The 21,368-nt window shown below is 41.1% G+C and overlaps 1 protein-coding gene across 1 annotated transcript in view; it reads right to left on the bottom strand.

The window, feature by feature from the left end:
* The window catches only part of LOC125963778 (non-histone chromosomal protein HMG-14), a 623,855-nt gene extending 616,029 nt beyond the window's left edge, over window positions 1-7,826 (bottom strand). The window contains exon 1 of the mRNA XM_049707105.1: window positions 6,564-7,826. Coding sequence (XP_049563062.1) covers window positions 7,427-7,732 — 306 coding nt within the window. The 5' untranslated portion in view covers window positions 7,733-7,826 and the 3' untranslated portion in view covers window positions 6,564-7,426. The remainder of the gene's footprint in view (window positions 1-6,563) is intronic.
* Window positions 7,827-21,368: the final 13,542 nt, after the last annotated feature.

Genomic DNA, 21,368 nt, shown 5'->3' with positions numbered 1-21,368 from the left:
TATTTAACATTTTACCAGATGTTCTGGCCTGGGCAAGAAAATGAAATAAATAAATGACATCCATATTGGAAAGGATGAAGTAAAATTATCTCTATTCACAGATGACATAATCTTGTATGTACAAAATCCTAAGAAGTCCACTAAAAAATTATTGGAATGGGGCTTCCCAGGTGGCGCAGTGGTTGAGAGTCTGCCTGCCGATGCAGGGGCCACTGGTTCGTGCCCTGGTCCGGGAAGATCCCACATGCCGCGGAGCAGCTGGGCCCGTGAGCCATGGCCGCTGAGCGTGCGCGTCCGGAGCCTGTGCTCCACAACGGGAGAGGCCACAACAGTGAGAGGCCTACGTACCACAAAAAAAATATATATATATATATTGGAATGAATAAATGAGTGCAGCAAGTTTTCAGAATATAAGACTAATTTAAAAATTTATTGTATTTCTATACACTAGCAATAAACAATCTGCAAATGAAATTAAGAACACAGTTCAATTTACAACAGCATCATAAAGAGTAAAACAGTTTGAATAAGTTTAACAAAACTTACTACACATCTACAGTAATCAAGACCCTGTAGTACTGGCATAAAGATAGACATCTGCATCAAGGGATTGGAACTGAGAATTTGAAAATAAATCCATAATTCATGGTCAGTTGATTTTTCAACAAGGATCTAAGATCATTCATTGGGGCAAAGAATAGTATTGTCAACAAATTGTGCTGGGACAACTGGATAAGCCAATGCATAAGAATGAAGTTGTAGTTTTACCTAGCAACATATAAAAAAAATTAACTCAAAATGGATCAAAGGCCTAAATGTAAGAGCCAACACTATAAAACTCTTAGAGGAAAACATAGCAGGAAATCTTCATTACCTTGGATTAGGCAATGGATTCTTAGATATGACGCCAAAAGCCCAAGGAATAAAAGAAAAAATAGATAAATTGGACTTCATCAAAATTAAAAACTTTTTTGCTTCAAAGGACACTATCAAGAAAGTGAAAGACAGACCATAGAATAGTATGAAATATTTCCAAACCATGTCTGACAATGGAGTCGTGTCTAAAATCTAAAAAACACATTCATTAATAAAAACAGATAACAACTTTCAAATGGTAAAAAAAATCTGAATAGACATTTCCCCAAGGAAGATATACAAATGTCCAGTAAGCACATTTAAAAGATGCTCAACATCACTAGTATCAGGGAAATGGAAACTGAAACCAGAATGGGATATTACTTCAAACCCAGTAGAATGGATATAAACAAAAAGTCAGAAAAAACAAGTGCTGGTGAGGATGTGGAGAAATTGGAACTCTCACACATTGCTGGTAGGAATGTAAAATGGCACGGCCACTTTGGAAAACAAACTAGAAGTTCCTCAAAAAGTTATACATGGAGTTACTCAGCAATTCTAGTACTAGCTGTATGCCTAAGAGAACTGAAAACACGTGTCCATACAAAAACTTGTACATGAATGTTTATAGCAGCATTATTTATACTAGCCAAAAGATGGAAACAACCCAAAAGTCCACCAATTGATAAAAAGATAAGCAAAATGTGGTATATCTATACAACGGAATATTATTCAGCCATAAAAAAGAATGAAATATGGATACAAGCTACAACATGGATTAACCTTGAAGACATTATGCTAAGTTAAAGAAGTTACTCACAAAAGACCACATATTATATAATGTTATTTATAAGAAATGTCAGAACAGACAAATATATAGAGACAGAAAGTAGATGAGTGGTTGCTTAAGATTAGACAGTTTCTTAGTTCAGGCTACTATAACAAAGTACCATAGACTAGATGGCTTATAAATTGACATTTATTTCTCATAGTTCTAGAGGATGGAAGTCTGAGATCAGGATGCCAGCACTGCTGGGGTCTAAGGACCCTCTTCTGGGTTACAGACTGCTGATTTCTTGTTTTATCCTCATATGGCTGAAAAAGAGGGAGTTAGCTCTCTGGTCTCTTATCATAATGGCACTAATCCCATTCATGAGGCTCTCCATCCTCATGACCTACTCACCTCTAAATACCATCACATTGAGAATTAGATTTGAACATACGAATTTTAGAGGAAAACAAAAATTCAGACCATAACTGTTGGAATGGTGGGTTGAGAGATGACAGCTAAAGGACATGTACTTTCCTTCTGGGGTGATTAAAAGTTCTAAAATTGATTTAGTGATGGCTTCACAATTTTGTGGATATACTAAGAAACCACTGAATTCTATACTTTAGTGAATTGAATGGTATGTGAACTATATCTCAATAAAGCTATTTCAAAAACAAAGACACAAGGGGGGTAGAAAAATATATATAACATGTTTAATCAGAGTTCCAAAAGTAGGAGAAAAGAAAATATGTAAGAGAAAACAATCCATAATTTTTTTTCCTTTTTTCCTTTTTCAATCTCATCAAGCGTCACATCCTCCCTCCCTACTCAAAACTAGAAACAATTAACTTTCTGCCACAAATTTTGGCTGTCAGGCTCCTAAACAAAAAATATTTTCTTTCCTAGAACAACAGAGGACCTAATAGTCCAGTTTCAGCACTGTAGCTTCTAAATGAATATATAAATTTTTTCTATAAGTTCAGTCGTGCCCTATGATGATACAGTTAAATGCATTTTTTAAGTATATTGTATTAACATTTTTAAAATTTAAGTATACTTGATTTACAATGTTATGTTAGTTTCAGGTGTACAGCAAAGTGATTCATTTATATATATACATATAAATACATATATATTCATTTATATATATATATTCTTTTTCAGATTCTTTTCCATTATAGGTTATTACAAGATATTGAATATAGCTCCCTGTGCTATACAGTACATCCTTGTTGTTTATCTATTTTATATATAGTAGTGTGTATCTGTTAATCCCAAACTCCTAATTTAACCCTCCCCCAAAACACATTTTGATTAAAAAGAATGACAAATCTTTTACATTCCATATATAAGTGATATCATATAGTATTTGTCTTTGTCTCATTTATTTCACTAAGCATAACATTCTCTAGGTCCATCCACATTCCTGAAAATGGCAAAATTTCAACATTTGTTATTTGTAGGAAGCTAAAAAATAAAACAAACCAATGTATATAGCAAAAAAGATCCCTGACTTCAGATTATACTACAAAGCTACAGTAATCAAAATGGTATAATACTGGCACAAAAACAGACACATAGATCAATGCATCAGGATAGAAAGCCCATAAATAAACCCATGCACTTACAGTCAATTAACATACAACAGAGGAGGCAAGAATATACAATGCAGAAAAGGCAGTCTCTTCAATAAGTGAAGCTGGGAAAACTGGACAGACACATGTAAAGGAATGAAATTAGAACATTCTCTAACACCATATACAAAAATAAACTGAAAATGGATTAAAGACCAGAATGTAGGACTGGATACTTTAAAATTCTTAGAGGAAAACATAAGCAGAATACCATTTTACATAAATCACAGCAGTAGTTTTTCTGGATCCACCTCCTAAAGTAAAGTAATGGAAATAAAAGCATAGCACTGACATATACACACTACCAAATATAAAATAGATAGCTAGTGGGAAGCAGCTGCATAGCACAGGGAGATCAGCTCAGTGCTTTGTGACCACCTAGAGGGGTGGGATAGGGAGGATGGGAGGGAGACACAAGAGGGAGGGGATATGGGGATATATGTATATGTATATGTATAGCTGATTCACTTTGTTATACAGCAGAAACTAACACAACATTGTAAAGCAATTATACTCCAATAAAGATGTTAAAATATATATATTAAATATATATCTATATATAAATAAAAAATGTTTTAAATTTAAAAATGGGACCTAATTAAATTTAAAAGCTTTTATTTTTTAATCATCAAGTATATGTTGTATGACATACATGAGGACTGACTGAATTCAGATTAAGAAGGAAACGTGACATTAGACAGAGGGTAGGGGTTTTTTTATTTTATTATTTTTTTTATACAGCAGGCTTTTATTAGTTATCTCTTTTATACATATTAGTGTACATATGTCAATTCCAATCTCCCAATTTATCCCACCATCACCACCCCCAGCTTTCCCCCCCTTGGTGTCCATACATTTGTTCTCTACATCTGTGTCTCTATTTCTTCCTCGCAAAATGCTTCATCTGTACCATTTTTCTAGATTCCACATATATGCGTTAATATACGATATTTGTTTTCCTCTTTCTGACTTACTTCACTCTGTATGACAGTCTCTAGGTCCATCCACATCTCTACAAATGACCCAATTTTGTTCCTTTTTATGTCTGAGAAATATTCCATTGTATATATGTGCCACATCTTCTTAATCCATTCATCTGACGATGGGCATTTAGGTTGCTTCCATGATCTGGCTATTGCAAATCGTGCTGCAATGAACATTGGGGTGCATGTGTGTGTGTGTTGAATTATGGTTTTCTCTGGGTATATGCCCAGTAGTGGGATTGCTGGATCATATGGTAATTCTATTTTTAGTTTTTTAAGGAACCTCCATACTGTTCTCCATTGTGGCTGTATTAATTTACATTCCCACCAACAGTGCAAAAGGGTTCCCTTTTCTTCACACCCTCTTCAGCATTTGTTGTTCGTAGGTTTTCTGATGATGCCCATTCTAACTAGTGTGAGGTTATACCTCATTGTAGTTTTGATTTGCATTTCTCTAATAATTAGTGATGTTGAGAAGCTTTTCATGTGCTTTTTGGCCATCTGTATGTCTTCTCTGGAGTAATGTCTATTTAGGTCTTCTGCCAATTTCTAGATTGGGTTGTTTGTTTTTTAATATTGAGCTGCATGAGCTGTTTATATATTTTGGAGATTAATCCTTTGTCCGTTGATTCATTGGCAAGTATTTTCTCCCACTCTGAGGGTTGTCTTTTCATCTTGTTTATACTCTCCTTTGCTGTGCAACAGCTTTTAAGTTTCATTAGGTCCCATTTGTTTATTTTTATTCCCATTACTCCAGGAGGTGGATCAAAAAAGATCTTGCCATGATTTATGTCAAAGAGTTTTCTTCCTGTTTTCCTCTAAGAGTTTTATACTGTTCTGTCTTACATTTAGGTCTTTAATTCACTTGGAGTTTATTTTTGTGTATGGTGTTATGGAGTGTTCTAATTTCATTTTTTACATGTAGCTGTCCAGTTTTCCTAGGACCACTTATTGAAGAGACTGTCTTTTCTCCATTGTATATCCTTGCCTCCTTTGTCCTAGATTAGTTGACCATAGGTGCATGGGTTTATCTCTGGGCTTCCTATCCTGTTCCATTGACCTATATTTCTGTTTTTGTGCCAGTACCGTATTGTCTTGATTACTGTACCTTTGAAGTATAGTCTGAAGTCAGGGAGTCTGATTCCTCCAGCTCAGTTTTTTTCCCTCAAGATTGCTTTGGCTATTCAGGGTCTTTTGTGTCTCCATACAAATTTTAAGATTTTAAAATTTGTTTGTTCTTCTGTAAAACATGCCATTGGTAATAATGATAGGGATTGCATTGAATCTGTAGATTGCTTTGGGTAGTATAGTCGCTTTCACAATATTGATTATTCCAATCCAAGAACATGGTATATCTCTCCATCTGTTTGTGTCATCTTTGATTTCTTTCAACAGTGTCTTATAGTTTTCTGCATACAGGTCTTTTGTCTCCCTAGGTAGGTTTATTCCTAGGTATTTTATTCTTTTTGTTGCAATGGTAAATGGGAGTGTTTCCTTAATTTCTCTTTCAGATTTTTCATCATTAGTGTATAGGAATGCAAGAGATTTCTGTGCATTAATTTTGTATCCTGCAACTTGACCAAACTCCTTGATGAGCTCTAGTAGTTTTCTGGTGGCATCTTTAGGATTCTTCCTGTATAGTATCAGGTCATCTGCAAACAGTGACAGTTTTACTTCTTTTCCAATTTGTATTCCTTTTATTTCTTTTTCTTCTCTGATTGCCATGGCTAGGACTTCCAAAACTATGTTGAATAACAGTGGCGAGAGTGGACATCCTTGTCTTTTCCTGATCTTAGAGGAAATGCTTTCAGCTTTTCACCATTGAGAATGATATTTGCTGTGGGTTTGTCATATATGGTCTTTATGATGTTGAGGTAGTTTCCCTCTATGCCCACTTTCTGGAGAGTTTTTGTCATAAATCACTGTTGAATTTTGTAAAAAGCTTTTTCTGCATCTATTTCGATGATCATATGGTTTTTATTCTTCAATTTGTTAATATGGTGTATCACATTGATTGATTTGCATATACTGAAGAATGCTTGTGTCCCTGGAATAAATCCCACTTGATCGTGGTGTATGAGCCTTTTAATGTGTTGTTGGATTCTGTTTGCTAGTATTTTGTTGAGGATTTTGCATCTATATTCATCAGTGATATTGGTCTGTAATTTTCTTTTTTTGTAGTATATTTGTCTGGTTTTGGTATCAGGGTGACGGTGGCCTCATAGAATGAGTTTGGGAGTGTTCCTTCCTCTGCAATTTTTTGGAAGAGTTTGAGAAGGATGGGTGTTAGTTCTTCTCTAAATGTTTGATAGAATTCACCTGTGAAGCCATCTGCTCCTGGACTTTTGTTTGTTGGAAGATTTTTTTTTTTTCTTTCATAATTGAGATTTTATTGGTTGTTTTGAGGATCAGTACACAGACACTTCAATTTGTACACAATTCTCAACATACGTACCAAAAACCTAAAAAATCATGTAGTTGTGATTCTTTTCTGAACAGTTATTCCAGTGACTTTCCAGCTTAAAATTTGGGGGCAAATTTTCCTTCACAGGATATCAAGTACCAATATCTTCAAATATTGATATGCTGTTACATCGTAAGTCCCACTAATTCACAATTTAATATCACATACACTACATACTCAAATTGTCAATCGTTCACAGCACATTAACAGTTACTAGAAGAACTGGACTACCACGATCAAAGATGTTACAGAGTGCACAAAACTCTGCCCAGGAGAGCCAAGATCAAGGGGTGAGTGGTTTGCTTTAGGAAACAATTCTACCAAAAACAACGTGGGAAGAGAAGTAATTTAAAGTGTTTAAGACATTAAATGCGCAACTGACTCCAAACTGCCATGTAGTATGCTTTGTATTATAGGATATAAAAGCTACCCTCCATCTGTGGAATGTTAAGCTGACACCCAAGACAATCAAAGCCTCCCATATTCAATATCCCACTATTTTCTGGTTGTACCAAAAAATAAACAACGAGCAAATGATTTCACCTCTTAAAAAAAAGCATTTACACTTAAAAAATGGGATGAGGTGGGATTCCTTCCTTTTTAAAAATGTTTCTAGAGCTACTAAAAAACTTGCATTTACAAAATAGTTGATAAAAATATTCCTCTGGATTGTACAAGAAGGGAAACAGGGACCACTGATAGGACCAGGTGTGTGATATTAATCAGACTTGGCTTCTTTCTCTCCTGCTTCATCAGAAGCTGGGCTCTCCTCATTTTTAGTTTCTCCATTTTCTGCAGGTAAGTCTTCTTTAGTCTCTTGGTTAGCCACTTCAGCCTGCTTTCCCTTTGCTCCCCTTTTCCCTTTTGTTTGCACTTTTTTGTCGGAAGATTTATCCTTTCCTGCCGCCTTTTTTGGCTTCGTTTCCACTTTTGCAGGAACCGGTTTAGCTGACAACCTCGCCGATCTCCTCTTGGGCTCCTCCTTCGCCGCCCCCTCGGCGGAGCTGACCTTCCTCTTGGGCATCGTCGCGGCAGGGCGGGCGCGTGCCGGGTACCTGCGGGCCGCGGCGCGCCGAGAGCCTTCGCGAACCTGGGCTGCCTGGCCGCTGCCGCTCCTCCCGCCTGTTGGAAGATTTTTAATCACAGTTTCAGTTTCATTACTTGTGATTAGTCTGTTCATATTTTCTATTTCTCCTGGCTCAGTCTTGGAAGGTTATACCTTTCTAAGAATTTGTCTGTTTCTTCCAGGTTGTCCATTTTATTGGCATAGAGTTGCTTGTAGTAGTCTCTTAGGATGCTTTGTATTTCTGCAGTGTCTGTTGTAACTTCTCCTTTTTCATTTCTAATTTTATTGATTTGAGTCCTCTCCCTCTTTTCCTTGATGAGTTTGACTAATAGTTTATCAATTTTATTTATCTTCTCAAAGACCCGGCTTTTAGTTTTATTGATCATTGTTATTGTTTTCTTTGTTTCTATTTCATTTATTTCTGCTCTGATCTTTATGATTTCTTTCCTTCTGCTAACTTTGGGTTTTGTTTGTTCTTCTTTCTCTAGTTCCTTTCGGTGTAAGGTTAGATTGTTTATTTGAGATGTTTCTTGTCTCTTGAGGTAGGCTTGTACTGCTATAAACTTCCCTCTTAGAACTGCTTTTGCTGCATCCCATAGGTTTTGGATCGTCGTGTTTTCATTGTCATTTGTCTCTAGGTTTTTTTGATTTCCTCTTTGATTTCTTCAGTAATCTCTTGGTTATTTAGTAATGTATGTTTCGCCTCCATGTGTTTGTGTTTTTTACGGTTTTTTCCCTGTACTTCATTTCTAATCTCATAGCGTTGTGGTCAGAAAAGATGCTTGATATGATTTCAATTTTCTTAAATTTACTGAGGCTTGATTTGTGACCCAAGGTGTGATCTATCCTGGAGAATGTTCCATGTGCACATGAGAAGAAAGTGTAATCTGCTGTTTTGGGATGGAATGTCCTATAAATATCAATTAAATCTAACTGGTTTATTGTGTCATTTAACATTTGTGTTTCCTTATTTATTTTCTGTCTGGATGATCTGTCTGTTGGTGTTAAGTGAGGTGTTAAAGTCCCCCACAATTATTTTGCTACTGTCCATTTGCTCTTTTATAGCTGTTAACATTTGCCTTATGTATTGAGGTGCTCCTATGTTGTGTGCATATATATTTATAATTGTTATATCTTCTTCTTGGATTGATCCCTTGATCATTATGTAGTGTCCTTCCTTGTCTTTTGTAACATTCTTTATTTTAAAGTCTATTTTAGGGCTTCCCTGGTGGCGCAGTGGTTGAGAGTCCGCCTGCCGGTGCAGGGGACACGTGTTCGTGCCCCGGTCCGGGAAGATCCCACATGCTGCAGAGCAGCTAGGCCCGTGAGCCATGGCCGCTGAGCCTGTGCGTCCGGAGCCTGTGCTCCGCAGTGGGAGAGGCCACAACAGTGAGAGGCCCGCATACCGCAAAAAAACAAATAAATAAATAAAAATAAGAATAAAAAATAAAGTCTATTTTATCTGATAGGAGTATTGCTAATCCAGCTTTCTTTTGATTTCCATTTGCATGGAATATCTTTTTCCACCCCCTCACTTTCAGTCTGAACGTGTCCCTAGGTCTGAAGTGGGTCTCTTGTAGACAGCATATATATGGGTCTTGTTTTTGTATCCATTCAGCGAGCCTATGTCTTTTTGTTGGAACATTTAACCCTTTCTCGTTTAAGGCAATTATCGATATGCACGTTCCTATTACCATTTTCTTAATTGTTTTGGGTTTGTTTTTGTAGGTCCTTTTCTTCTCTTGTGTTTCTCACTTAGAGAAGTTCCTTTAGCATTTGTTGTAGAGCTGGTCTGGTGGTGCTGAATTCTCTTAGCTTTTGATTTCTCCAACAAATCTGAATGAGATCCTTGCCAGGTAGTGTAATCTTGGTTGTAGGTTCTTCCCTTTCATCACTTAAATATATCGTGCCACTCTCTTCTGGATTGTAGAGTTTCTGCTGAGAAATCAGCTGTTAACCTTATGGGAGCTCCCTTGTATGTCATTTGTTTTCCCCTTGTTGCTTTCACTAATTTTTCTTTGCCTTTAATTTTTGTCAATTTGATTACTATGTGTCTCAGTGTGTTTCTTCTTGGGTTTATCCTGCCTGGGACTCTCTGCACTTCCTGGACTTGGGTGGCTATTTCCTTTCCCATGTTAGGGAAATTTTCGACTATAATCTCTTCAAATATTTTCTCATGTCCTCTCTCTCTCTCTTCTCCTCTGGGACCCATATAATGTGAATGTTTGTGCGTTTAATGTTGTCTCTTAGGCTGTCTTCTTTTTTTTTCATTCTTTTTTCTTTATTCGTTCTGAGGCTGTGAATTCCACCATTCTGTCTTCCAGGTCACTTATCTGTTCTTCTGCCCCAGTTATTCTGCTGTTGATTCTTTCCAGTGTATTTTTCATTTCAGTTATTGTACTGGTCATCTCTGTTTGTTTGTTCTTTAAATCTTCTAGGTGTTTGTTCTTTAATTCTTCTAGGTCTTTGTTAAACATTTCTTGCATCTTCTTGATCTTTGCCTCCTTTCTTTTTCTGAGGTCCTGGATCATCTTCACTACCATTATTCTGAATTCTGTTTTTGGAAGGTTGCCTATCTCCACTTCATTTTGTTGTTTTTCTGGGGTTTTATCTTGTTACTTCATCTGGTGCATAGTCCTCTGCCTTTTTGTTTTGTCTGTCTTTCTGTGAATGTGGTTTTCGTTCCACAGGCTGCAGGATTGTAGTTCTTCTTGTTTCTGCTGTCTGCCCTCTGATGGATGAGGCTATCTAAGGTTCTTGTGCAAGCTTCCTGATGGGAGGGACTGGTGGTGGTAAACTTAAAAGCTTTTGCACAGCAAGGGAAACCATAAACAAAACGAAAAGACAGGGCTTCCCTGGTGGTGCAGTGATTGCAAGTCCGCCTGCTGATGCCGGGGACATGGGTTCATGCCCCAGTCCGGGAGGATCCCACATGCCGCAGAGTGGCTGGGCCCATGGGTCATGGCCACTGAGCCTGTGAGTCCGGAGCCTGTGCTCCGCAACAGAAGAGGCCACAGCAGTGAGAGGCCCACGTACTGCAAAAAACAAACAAACAAAAACCAAAAAGACAACCTACGGAATGGAGAAAATATCTGCAAACAATGAAACCAACAAGGGATTCATTCCCAAAATATACAAACAGCTCATACAGGTCAATATATTTAAAAAAAAAGCAACCTAATCAAAAAATGGGCAGAAGATCTAAATAGACATTCATCCAAAGACGACATACAGATGGCAAACAGGCAAATGGAAAATGTTCAACATTACTAAATATTACAGAAATTGCACATCAAAACCACAATGAGGTACCACCACACATAGGTCAGAATGGTCATCATTAAAAGGTCTACAAATAATAAGTGCTGGAGAGGGTGTGGAGAAAAGGGAACATTCCTACACTATTGATGGGAATGTAAATTGGTGCAGCCATTGTGGAGAACAGTATGGAGGTTCCTTAAACAACTAAAAACAGAGTTACCATATGATCCAGCAATCCCACTCCTGGGCATATATCCAGAAAAGACAAAAACTCTAATTCAAACAGATACATACACCCCAGTGTTCATAGCAGCATGATTTACAATAGCCAAGACATGAAAGGAGTCTCGGTGACCACTGACAGAAGAATGGATAAAGAAGATGTGGTATATATACAATGGAGTATTACTCACTGATAAAAAAGAATGAAATAATGCCATTTGCAGCAACATGGATGGCGATTACCGTACTAAGTGAGGTAAGTCAGACAGAGAAATACAAATATCACGTGATATCACTTACATATGGAATCTGAAAAAAGATACAAATGAACTTATTTACAAAACAGAAATAGACTCACATCCATAGAAAATAAACTTATGGTTATCAAAGGAGAAAGGCAGGGGAGGGATAAATTGGGAATTTGGGATGAACAGATATACATTAATATATATAAAATAAACAATGAGGACCTACTGTATAGCACAGGGAACTATATTCAACATCTTGTAATAACCTATAATGGAAATTTTTCTGAAAAATAATCTCTCTCTCTTCATATATATATATATATATATATATATACACACATATACATACACATATATGTAACTGAATCACTTTGCTATACAGCTGAAACATTGTAAATGAACTATACTTCAAAAAGAAAAAAACAAAAACGAAACAGACTCACAGATATAGAAAAAAAACTAGTGGTTACCAGTGAGGAGAGGGAAGTAGGGAGGGGCAAGATTGGGGTGTAGGATTAAGAGGTACAAACTATGTATAAAATACATAAGCAACAAGGTTATGTGGTATAGCACAGGGAATTACAGCCATTATCTTGTAATAACTTTTAATGAAGTATAATCTGTAAAAATACTGAATCACTATGCTGTACACCTGAAATCACTATGCTGTACACCTGAAACGAATATATTATAAATCAACCAAATGTCAGTAAAAATTTAAAGAATGATGAATCTGGGGAGAAATAGGTGCATGTGTGGTGCTGTCCATGGTTCTGATCCTGCCTGCTAAAGTGCCTTTTTTTCTCCTAATCTGAGACAATGTGATCATTGAGCAACCTCTTCCAAGAATTCTTTTAAAATATGAGGGAAAAGGCAGTGGTGAGAGACAAAGAAAGGGAGAAAAATGGGGAGAGGGAGAAAGAGAAAGGAAAAAAGCAAAGACAATTGCAAATGTAGAGACCACTGAAAGATAAATAGCCAGTGAAAAAGAAGAATATTTTTTGTTTTATTTTTCAAACAATTGTAGTTACCAAGAAGGCATGACTAATCATAACTGAACAATGAATAACAAAATTATTGAAGGAAAGTAGTAAATTTATCAAGAGTACCGAGTGATGCTAAGATTTGATGGTGTTGATACCAGTAAATAAGTTCTTGGGGCTGGATGAGAACAGCAGGTAGGTAGAGATGATATGATTGAGTTGTGTTGTACCGAAGTTTTTACAGGTTTTCTTTACTTTTATTTTATATCTTCATAGCTTCTTTCCATGACATCTCCAACAGCTAAATTATTTTTCTCTTTGAGAGGTTAAGAGGCAGTCCCCTCCCTGCCCTCCTTCTCCCATACCCATACCTCTCTGAGACCAGCACTGACAGCATACACCACATAGAGTTTACTCAGCCACTCAGCCACTGGAAGGTGACAAATGGCCAGTTCTTTCAGCAGATAACAATTCTTCATAGCCTGTTTTCAAAACATTTGAACTCTATAATTCATGCTCACTCTGCTACAAGGAATTACAGAAAATTGATGCGCTCCTCAATATCATAAAGCAGAATTATTGTTCTTTGTTTGTTTACATGTCATCTGGGCTTCAGGGCGTATGAGGAGAAACTGCAAAATTGAGGGCAGTATTCAAGGTGCTTGGAGTATGAGATGGCTGAGAACTGCTCAGAGCCTGGCAAGGACTTCTCTGCAAAGTAATCATGGGCACCAGCACAGAGGGATCACAGCTAGAAATCAAGGTCAGCTGGAGTGTTCCGCATGGGAGATAATTCTATTCGGTCCATTTTGGTGGCCGTTTTTATTCTCAGTATCATTTTTCAGTATTCCAGAATGTCAGAGATAGAAAGGGCTTAAATATACTCCACGTTTTCCAATGTTCTCATTTACAAGCAAACAACAATAAAACCTTGAAACCCCGAGAGGTTGGGTGACTTCTAAGGTCACAGAATTAGTGAGATAATCAAGGCTGGAATCCAAGGCTCTGATCCCAATCCAGTGCCTTCTTTATAACATTATGGTCACTCGGGCTCTACCGCTCACTGTCTATGAGTATGAGTAAGCTAATTACCTCCTCTGGGCCCTAGTTTTCTCATCTGTTGAATGGAGACATAATTAACCCCTCTCTCTCTTTGGGTTCATGTGAGGATAAAATGAGATCATTCATGTAAAATGCATAGCACAGTGTCTGGTACATAGTAAATATTCAACAAATGAGAACTCTCATTATTACTAATGTTATTATTAAAATTTCCACCTTACATGTGAAGAAACTAAGTATTAGAGCCTCGAGAAGATTGACAAGAGCAAAAGATTTCAAAATAATTGATTTTGAACTCTAAACCCTAACTTGTTATGGACCCTTGAGATGACTACTCTCAGGGATATGTTTTTTGGGACAAACATGTTTTGAAGCCAGCAAGATTGTACCTCGCATACCCCCAGTGCCCCCAAGGGCTGGGCTGAGAGCTCTAATATCCAGAAAGAAAACTAAACTCAAACTGCCCTTCACTTTCAGTTTCCTCGTCCTCAAAACCCAGGCTGGCAATAAAGCCATCAGCAGACTGAAATTCTATATCTGACATGCCTGTAAATTTCATTGCTCAAAATCCCAATTTTTGTTAATCCTCTAACCTGCTTAATGAAGCACAATAAATGTTTGAGGATTAATGAACATGTTAATAAGAAAAAAAGAGATGAATTTACCAAGGATGACTGGAAGATAAAAGAATGAAAGCTGATAGAGGAAAAATATTAAAGGATGGGATTAACTACACATGAGAAAGATGCAGTTACCATTATTGTTTTCAAAAAAAAAAAAAAAAACTCATCACATGCATCAGATTAAATTGCTCCTTTTTCCTGAAAATAAAATAGAGACTTGTCTCCTCTGTAATGGAATTCAACCCTCGGCTCTTATGAATCAGGACCAGATTGTAACATTCTTGTCCAATAAGTGTGGAATTATTTCCAGCCAATTCAGAAGCTGTTCACTTTCAGTTATTTAGATCATTAACAAAATTAAAATATAGGGAAGAAGACCCAGCTTTCACACAAATCAGGGGAGAGGGAAGACAAAAGGGAGAAAACCTGCAGGTGGGAATCAGTTAGACTAGCTCACAGCCTTTGCATACTCTAAGACTCATTCAAAGGACCAGATCCAACTCCAACTCATACTCCCACTCATCACTCATTCCCTAAGACCTCATATTCCTCTCGCAGAAAAAGTCACTTTAGGGCAGGCAAGAGACAACATAGACTAAGAGGGAAGGATGGTGCCTGCCACTTGCCAGAGATTTTGTATATTTTGAAGCTCTTTAGTGTACATGATTCTGTTCAAGCTTTGTACCAGCCCTACAGATGAAGAAGCTGCATTCCCAAGAAGTTCTGTGACTTACCCAAGTTTGTGGGGTTTTTTCCATAATAATAATAGGGGAAGGATTCAAATTCAAGCTTTGTGGTTCCAGTACTAAAGCTCTTCATTACACACACACACACACACACACACACACACACACACACAGCACACACACACACATTATATTAGAAACACCCCCAGGAAATTCCCTGTCACTTGAATTCAGTAAGAGAAATCTAGCAGAAAGAAATTCAATTTGCTGAGCACCTGCTGCAAGCCAGGCACTACGCTGGGCCTGTTCCATGCACCACACTCTCACAACAGAGGCTCTGCAGTGGAGATACTATTTTATGGGGAGATGGCCCCATTTTACAAATGAGGAAACTGGGTCACAGAAAAGCAAAATGACTTGCATGGGCTTCAGTTTCCTCATCTATGAAACTGTAGGATGGAACTTGAGGATCTATAAGGTCTTTTCCATCTCTAAGATCTGTGATTCCAAGACAAGTAAAGAAGCCACCTTCCCCAGGCAGTGGAAGGAACACCTGGGCCTCATCTTCCACGCTCACTGCCTTTCTCCCTGGTGCGCAGGGCCCAACCCCCATTGCCTGAAGCCCTCCTAGGCCAGAGCGGGGAGAGGGCTCCTCTGAGAAGTGAGAAGCCCCGTGGAAATTTCTTTTGTCCCTCTCCAGGTGAAAGATCTCCATGATGCTCAGCACGCAGCCCGGACCCACAAGCCCACGGATTCCCATGGAAATGCGGCTCCCAGCTGGGCAGCCCCATATGCTGAGTGGGAGGCCCACATACACACAACCGAAACAAACTTCCTGAGAGCCCCATGGAGACACCCACTTTCTGTGCGCCTCCCCACAGCCCACTTGTCTCAGCCCTCCACTCCTCACAGCAAGAGCCACAGCCCCAGAGACCAAGCCACACCGCAGAGGGCATTTATGGACGTGTCTGGCCCAACCAAGGTTAACTTCCCTTTCCTGATATTAATAAGAGCAGCAGCTGCCGCCATCTGTGCTCTCTTACCTCGTGCCACCCATGGCCCCCAGCGTTTTGTCTTGCACAGCCCACCCCAGTCAGTCCTTTCCATGACTCTGTGCTGTCGGCACTGCTTGTTATCGCTGTTTTACAGGTTTGAAAACTGAGGCTCAGAGGTTAACTGGTTAAAGTCACAACACTAGGAAATAAAGGACTTGGGAGTTGCATCTAGGTTTTTCTGACCTGACAGCCTATACTCTTAGCGGCTGGCAGCGGGCCCGGTGCTCACCAAGCACCTGCTGGAAAGCGGGGGTGTCCATATGGTAGAAGGACAGGAGCCCTACAAGGGAAGAGTGCCTGGGCTTTGGGAGGAAACACACAGGGCTGCAAACAGGCTGCAAGCAAAGCAGTGCTCAAAACATGAGGGAGACCCTGTACACAACCGTGGGGAGATGAGCCATGCCCTCGCCAAAAACTGGAGGTGAATAGGGACATAGGGTGGGTGGGACCTGGTGTTTATGTTTAGAGGAGTTTCTTTTTTCCTGAGTGTCCATTCACTGTACAGTCAAAATTTACAAATTTCAAAACATACAAGGGAATCATCTCCAGAGAAGGTCTTAAGAGGGAAAAGGGGTGGGGTAAGCCAAGTGTAGAGAAAGGGAGGGTGGAGGTGGGATAAGCATTACAGGATAAGGGAACAGCATATGCAAAGCCCTGAAGTCTGAGGCACTGGAGGAAGGCAAGTGTGGAAGACTGTGATGAGGTGAGTCAGAAGGGACGGGCCTGGAGAGTCCCGCAGGACCTGATCAGACCAAGTTCTGAAGGCTATGCTCAGCGTGTTCTGTCACTTTGCAAGCACCATGGGAAGTTACTAAGCTGGCAAGAGACAAGAGCAGTTTCTCGTTTTGGAAAAGCCATGCTGGCTGTTGTGCAGAGGATGGATGGGGGCTTGGGGGAGCTGGAAGCAGGGAGATGAGTTATGAGGCTAATGCTTCCATCCAGGTGAAAGTGAAAGGGTAGCAGATTACTGTGGTGAGACATGCAGTGAGTCAGGTGACATTTTTGGCAGGGACTGGGATGGGGGTAACAAATAAGACTGGAAAGAGCTGGAGCCACATACCTTCCCATCTCCACCTCACAGAATCTCCAGGCATGAGGAGATGGGGGTCTCAGCCTCTCCGACACTACTCCCTCACATGTGCAGAAAGCTAAGCATAGTCTGGGTAGCTGCTCCCCCAGCTTTCACTCTCATGTGGGACCCTTCCCACTGAGAGCTAAGTGGCAGTCCCCAACCAGGGCTCCCTGGAGCAGGGGGAGGGGGTCGCACTCCTGAGAGGAATACAGATAAAAAGCAGATGAGAGGACAAGAAGTTGCCAATATGCCTCACAAAACAGAGAAGCTTCAGATATCAAGAGGCAGGGAGACCCAACCCAAACCCAGCCCAGCTCCAAATAAATGCTTTCTAATTGAAGAAAAATCCTGATACGATTACAAATGTATACCCAGTCATTTCTAAATGCCATCCTTTATATCATCTCAACTTTTCTAGGGAGGATCAATAGACACATTTGCCCTTATCAAACTCTTGATTCCAGAAAGAGGAGCAGAGACGATGACTCCATCCAGGGAGGCTCCATGCCTGGCAGAGACCACGGTGAGGTCCCAGGTCACTCCCCACTTTCAGACCAGCCAGAGCCCTACACAGCCGTCCCCACTAACAGTTCACAGAAGAGCTCCCTTTTCTTTTTTTCTTTTTTTTTGGGGGGGGGGTGTTGTCTTATTGGATTATTTTTTATTTATTTTATTTTTTTAACATCTTTATTGGAGTATAATTGCTTTACAATATTGTGTTCGTTTCTACTGTATAACAAAGTGAATCAGCTATACGTATACATATACCCCCATATCTCCTCCCTCTTGCATCTCCTTCCCACCTTCCCTATCCCACCCCTCCAGGCAGACACAAAGCACCGAGTGAACAGCTCCCTTTTCAATATCAGCCCACACCCACCCCAGGGCTGGTGGTTCCATCATAACCCTACTAATGAGAATAATAGCTACAATTTACGGAGCATCTATTGGGAGCCAGACCCACATTTCAGATTGTGTTATCGCAGTTATACAGACAAAGGATCTGAGGCTCAGAAAGGTTAAGCAACTAGTAAGTGATGTAACTAGGACTCAAACCCCAGGTCTGTCTGACTTCTGAGCCACCTTAACCGCTTTGCTATATCTCCCACTGGGCGCCCTGGGCCACCCCTCCAGGTACTTTTGCATAAATCACCCGGGTCCCGAGAGTGGAGAAAGGGCTGGCAGTGTCCTCTTCTGTAATGAGAATGAGAATAATGGTCCTCACTCTGTCCTCTGCCAGACAGTCAGCCCCCTGTTGCCTGCTGGGCTGAAACAAGGAGAGACAACCTCAGAGCTGAAAGCCAAGGGCCTGGGCGCTGGGTACTCAGAGGCCATTGGATTGCAGCTCCCAGAAAGGATGGCCCTGGAACCCCAAATCCAGAGCTGATGGCTCTCCCTGCCCCCTCTCCACTTGTCTCCAGGACAGACACTATTATCCCCCAGGGCCTTTGGCAGGGAGGTCTAACCGGACATTGTCCTACTGCCCTCAGATTCCTCCCAGGTACAGAGAGGCAGTGGAGTGTGGTGGTTAAGAGCAGGGCCCTGGAGTCAGACCACTGGGATTCTAATCTTGGGAACCTTGAGAAAATGACTTTCCCTTTTTGAGGTCACAGTTTCCCCATCTGCAAAATGGGAATAACAGTAATAGCCCTCACTGGGTGGGGGTTGCTGTGAGTGCTGGGTGGGACAATGCAGGTGAAGCCTGGCACATGGCAGGTTGTGTTAGCCATCATCCCACCTTCCATCCCCGGAAAGGGCTCATGCATCCGGCGAGAATGACACTGATCATGTTAGCTCTGCCAAGAAGCCCTTCTGGCTGTGGGTGTGCACACATCCGTGTGCGGGAGAGCAGGGCGAAGCACCAGCCCTCCACCTGGCCAGCACGACCAGCAGCCCATTGGAGCCTCACCAGAGCCCTCTGAAATCACCCTTTCTATGCAACTGATGTGGAAATGGAGGCTCAGAGAGGCAAAGTGATTTACCCAGAGCTACACAGCCAGGGAGCGGTGCTCCAGGAAGAAGTGAACCCTGATCCAGAGCACGGTCCATCATTTCACATCATCGTTTGTTCTTCCTGTGTAAAGCATGCCAATGAGTATCTTACCATTCGTTTACGGAGAACACAGTCTGGGCCAGACACTGTGCTATGCTCTGCCCTCAAAGATGAACCACCGGTGTAAACGGATGACTGCAATTTATGGCGTGGGTGTCTGCACAAGGTCCCTTAGAGACACACAGGAGGTGGCAATCAACCCTGCTGGGGAGAAGAAGATAGAAAGCAAAGGCTGCCATGAGGAGAGACACCACAGCCAGGAAGACAAGCAAGGCTGGGGAGGACAATCCAGACCCAGGCATTAGAGAGCTACTTCAAAGGTCTGAGCCTGGTGCAGTCACCTACACCTTGTGCTCCGGCCTCCCTGTGTCTGTGTGCTGCCCTGGTCCACTCTCCTAGAATTCCCCCTGGTTAATCCCCAGAAGCTGCTCCTTAGATCACCTAATACTCTCCCAACCAGTAGGCACGATATCCCACAAGGTGCTGCTCTCCGGGAGGCCACTGTGGTCCAGCCACTGCTCAGCTCTCGACAGTGGCAGGAGAAGCCACCAAGGTTCAGACAGCCTTGGTCTCAGGTCCACTCGAAACCCTCGCCTTGCTCCTCCCTCTGGGGCTGCTTCTGGGCCAGGAGCTGGGGACCACAGTGCCACCTGAGCTGGCGTGGCCAGGTTGAGTCACATCTTTCATTCCTGAGGGGTCTTCTCCCACTCCCAGCTCCAGGGTCCTCCCCAGGCCTCACCGAGTCAGCTCATCTAGCTGCTTTATTATTAGCAACAACAACTACTACTAATTTTTAATGCTTACTACATTCCAGGCCAAGAAAAACAATTTTTTTAGTTAAAATGAATATTCTGTCCAGGATCTGCAATTCATGGTTAACACATGCTACCCAAGAAAGACAGTTGAGTCTATCTCCTTCAGAACCTTCCTTGAGAGGAAATCTAACTTTTTATAGGCTAATCATATTTTCCTTTGGAGCGATAATCTACCTAAACGGTTCTACTCCAGAAAGTATGGATATTTCAAGATTATTTCAGGGACCAAATGCCTCAGTGGTAACAAGATCCTTTCTCCCCCCTCCAAATGTGGGCCTGTGAGAATAAAATGATAGACAGGCCTGCTATTCTCCAGCAATCTGTAAAGACAGCAGCAATATACCTCAAAGTATCCCCAGAGATAAAAGAGTAAGATTAAATAATTTGAAGATAATTTCTTCCATGAAAAGAATAATGTTGGCATCAAAATGAAAACCCTTGTAATAAAACCAAATTATGCTGAGACCTCGGGAGTACTCTGCCGCTCTCCCGCCATTTCGAGAGAGCACTTCTGCAAAAACGGTGCTGGAACTGTCAGCACAGGGATTACACAGGAGGCGGAGGCTGGGGGGTTGCAAATGCCCACCCTACCCAGTCCCGCAGGATAACACGGGGACCAGGTCCAATATCAAGTGCTAAGTGAGTAAGCACACAACAGGAGAAGAGAGAAAGCCTGGCCAACACCAAGGAGTCAAAACCAAGCTGTGTCAGACCTGCAGGAAATCAGAACCAGCCACTCTTTTGTCCTCTCCAGCTGGGTCCAGTCCAGTGGGTTGAAGCGTTCCCATTTGGTTTGGGGTCTGTAAATGGAGTGGGCCCAGAGGCAAATCTGTGTATGATTGGAACCCAGTGGGCTGGGAGCAGAGAAAGGCAGCAGATGGGACTTCAGGGGGGCCTGTAGAATCGAATTCTGCTGGAACCAGGGATTCGAGCACATCATGTGCACGTCTCCTCCAAAGGCTAGAGTGGGAGAAACTGGGCAGAGAATGTATTTCAGCGTATACATAAGGACAATTCCATTTCTGTCTTAGCACAGTACACCAAAAAGGCTGGCGATGTCTTTCCTTCTAATTAAGGGTGTGTTTGAGAAAGTTTGACTTAAAACACAGGGACATAGACTCGTCACTTTAAAAGCACCGAGGGGTAACTCCTCCTCCTCCAAAGCATCTATTGGCACCCACAGGCCAGGCCCTCAGTGAAATAGTTACATTCATATGAAGACAATAGAGGCAGAGAAAACAACAGGAGTGTTCAGTGTGGGTCTTCAACTGAAAGCCTCAAACACAGACTGCCTGGCCCTCAGGATATGGTTTGTGATGGGGCAGTTTCTTACTGGGCAGCGAGTAGTACCAGGGATTTACTTATTTCATGGTGTTTAATGACTCACCTGAGCCTCAAAGGGGAGGCCAACTGGTCTTCACAACTAGCTGAGCAGAGAGCAGAGAGGAAAGATGCAGAGCAGGGCCTGAAGTTTCAGTATGGGCTGGTACCAACAGGACCTGCCTCCAAGGAAA

This window comes from Orcinus orca, chromosome 3 (genome assembly GCF_937001465.1).
Source record: "Orcinus orca chromosome 3, mOrcOrc1.1, whole genome shotgun sequence".
Lineage (NCBI taxonomy): Eukaryota > Metazoa > Chordata > Mammalia > Artiodactyla > Delphinidae > Orcinus > Orcinus orca.
This window is presented reverse-complemented; position numbering and strand designations above follow the sequence as displayed.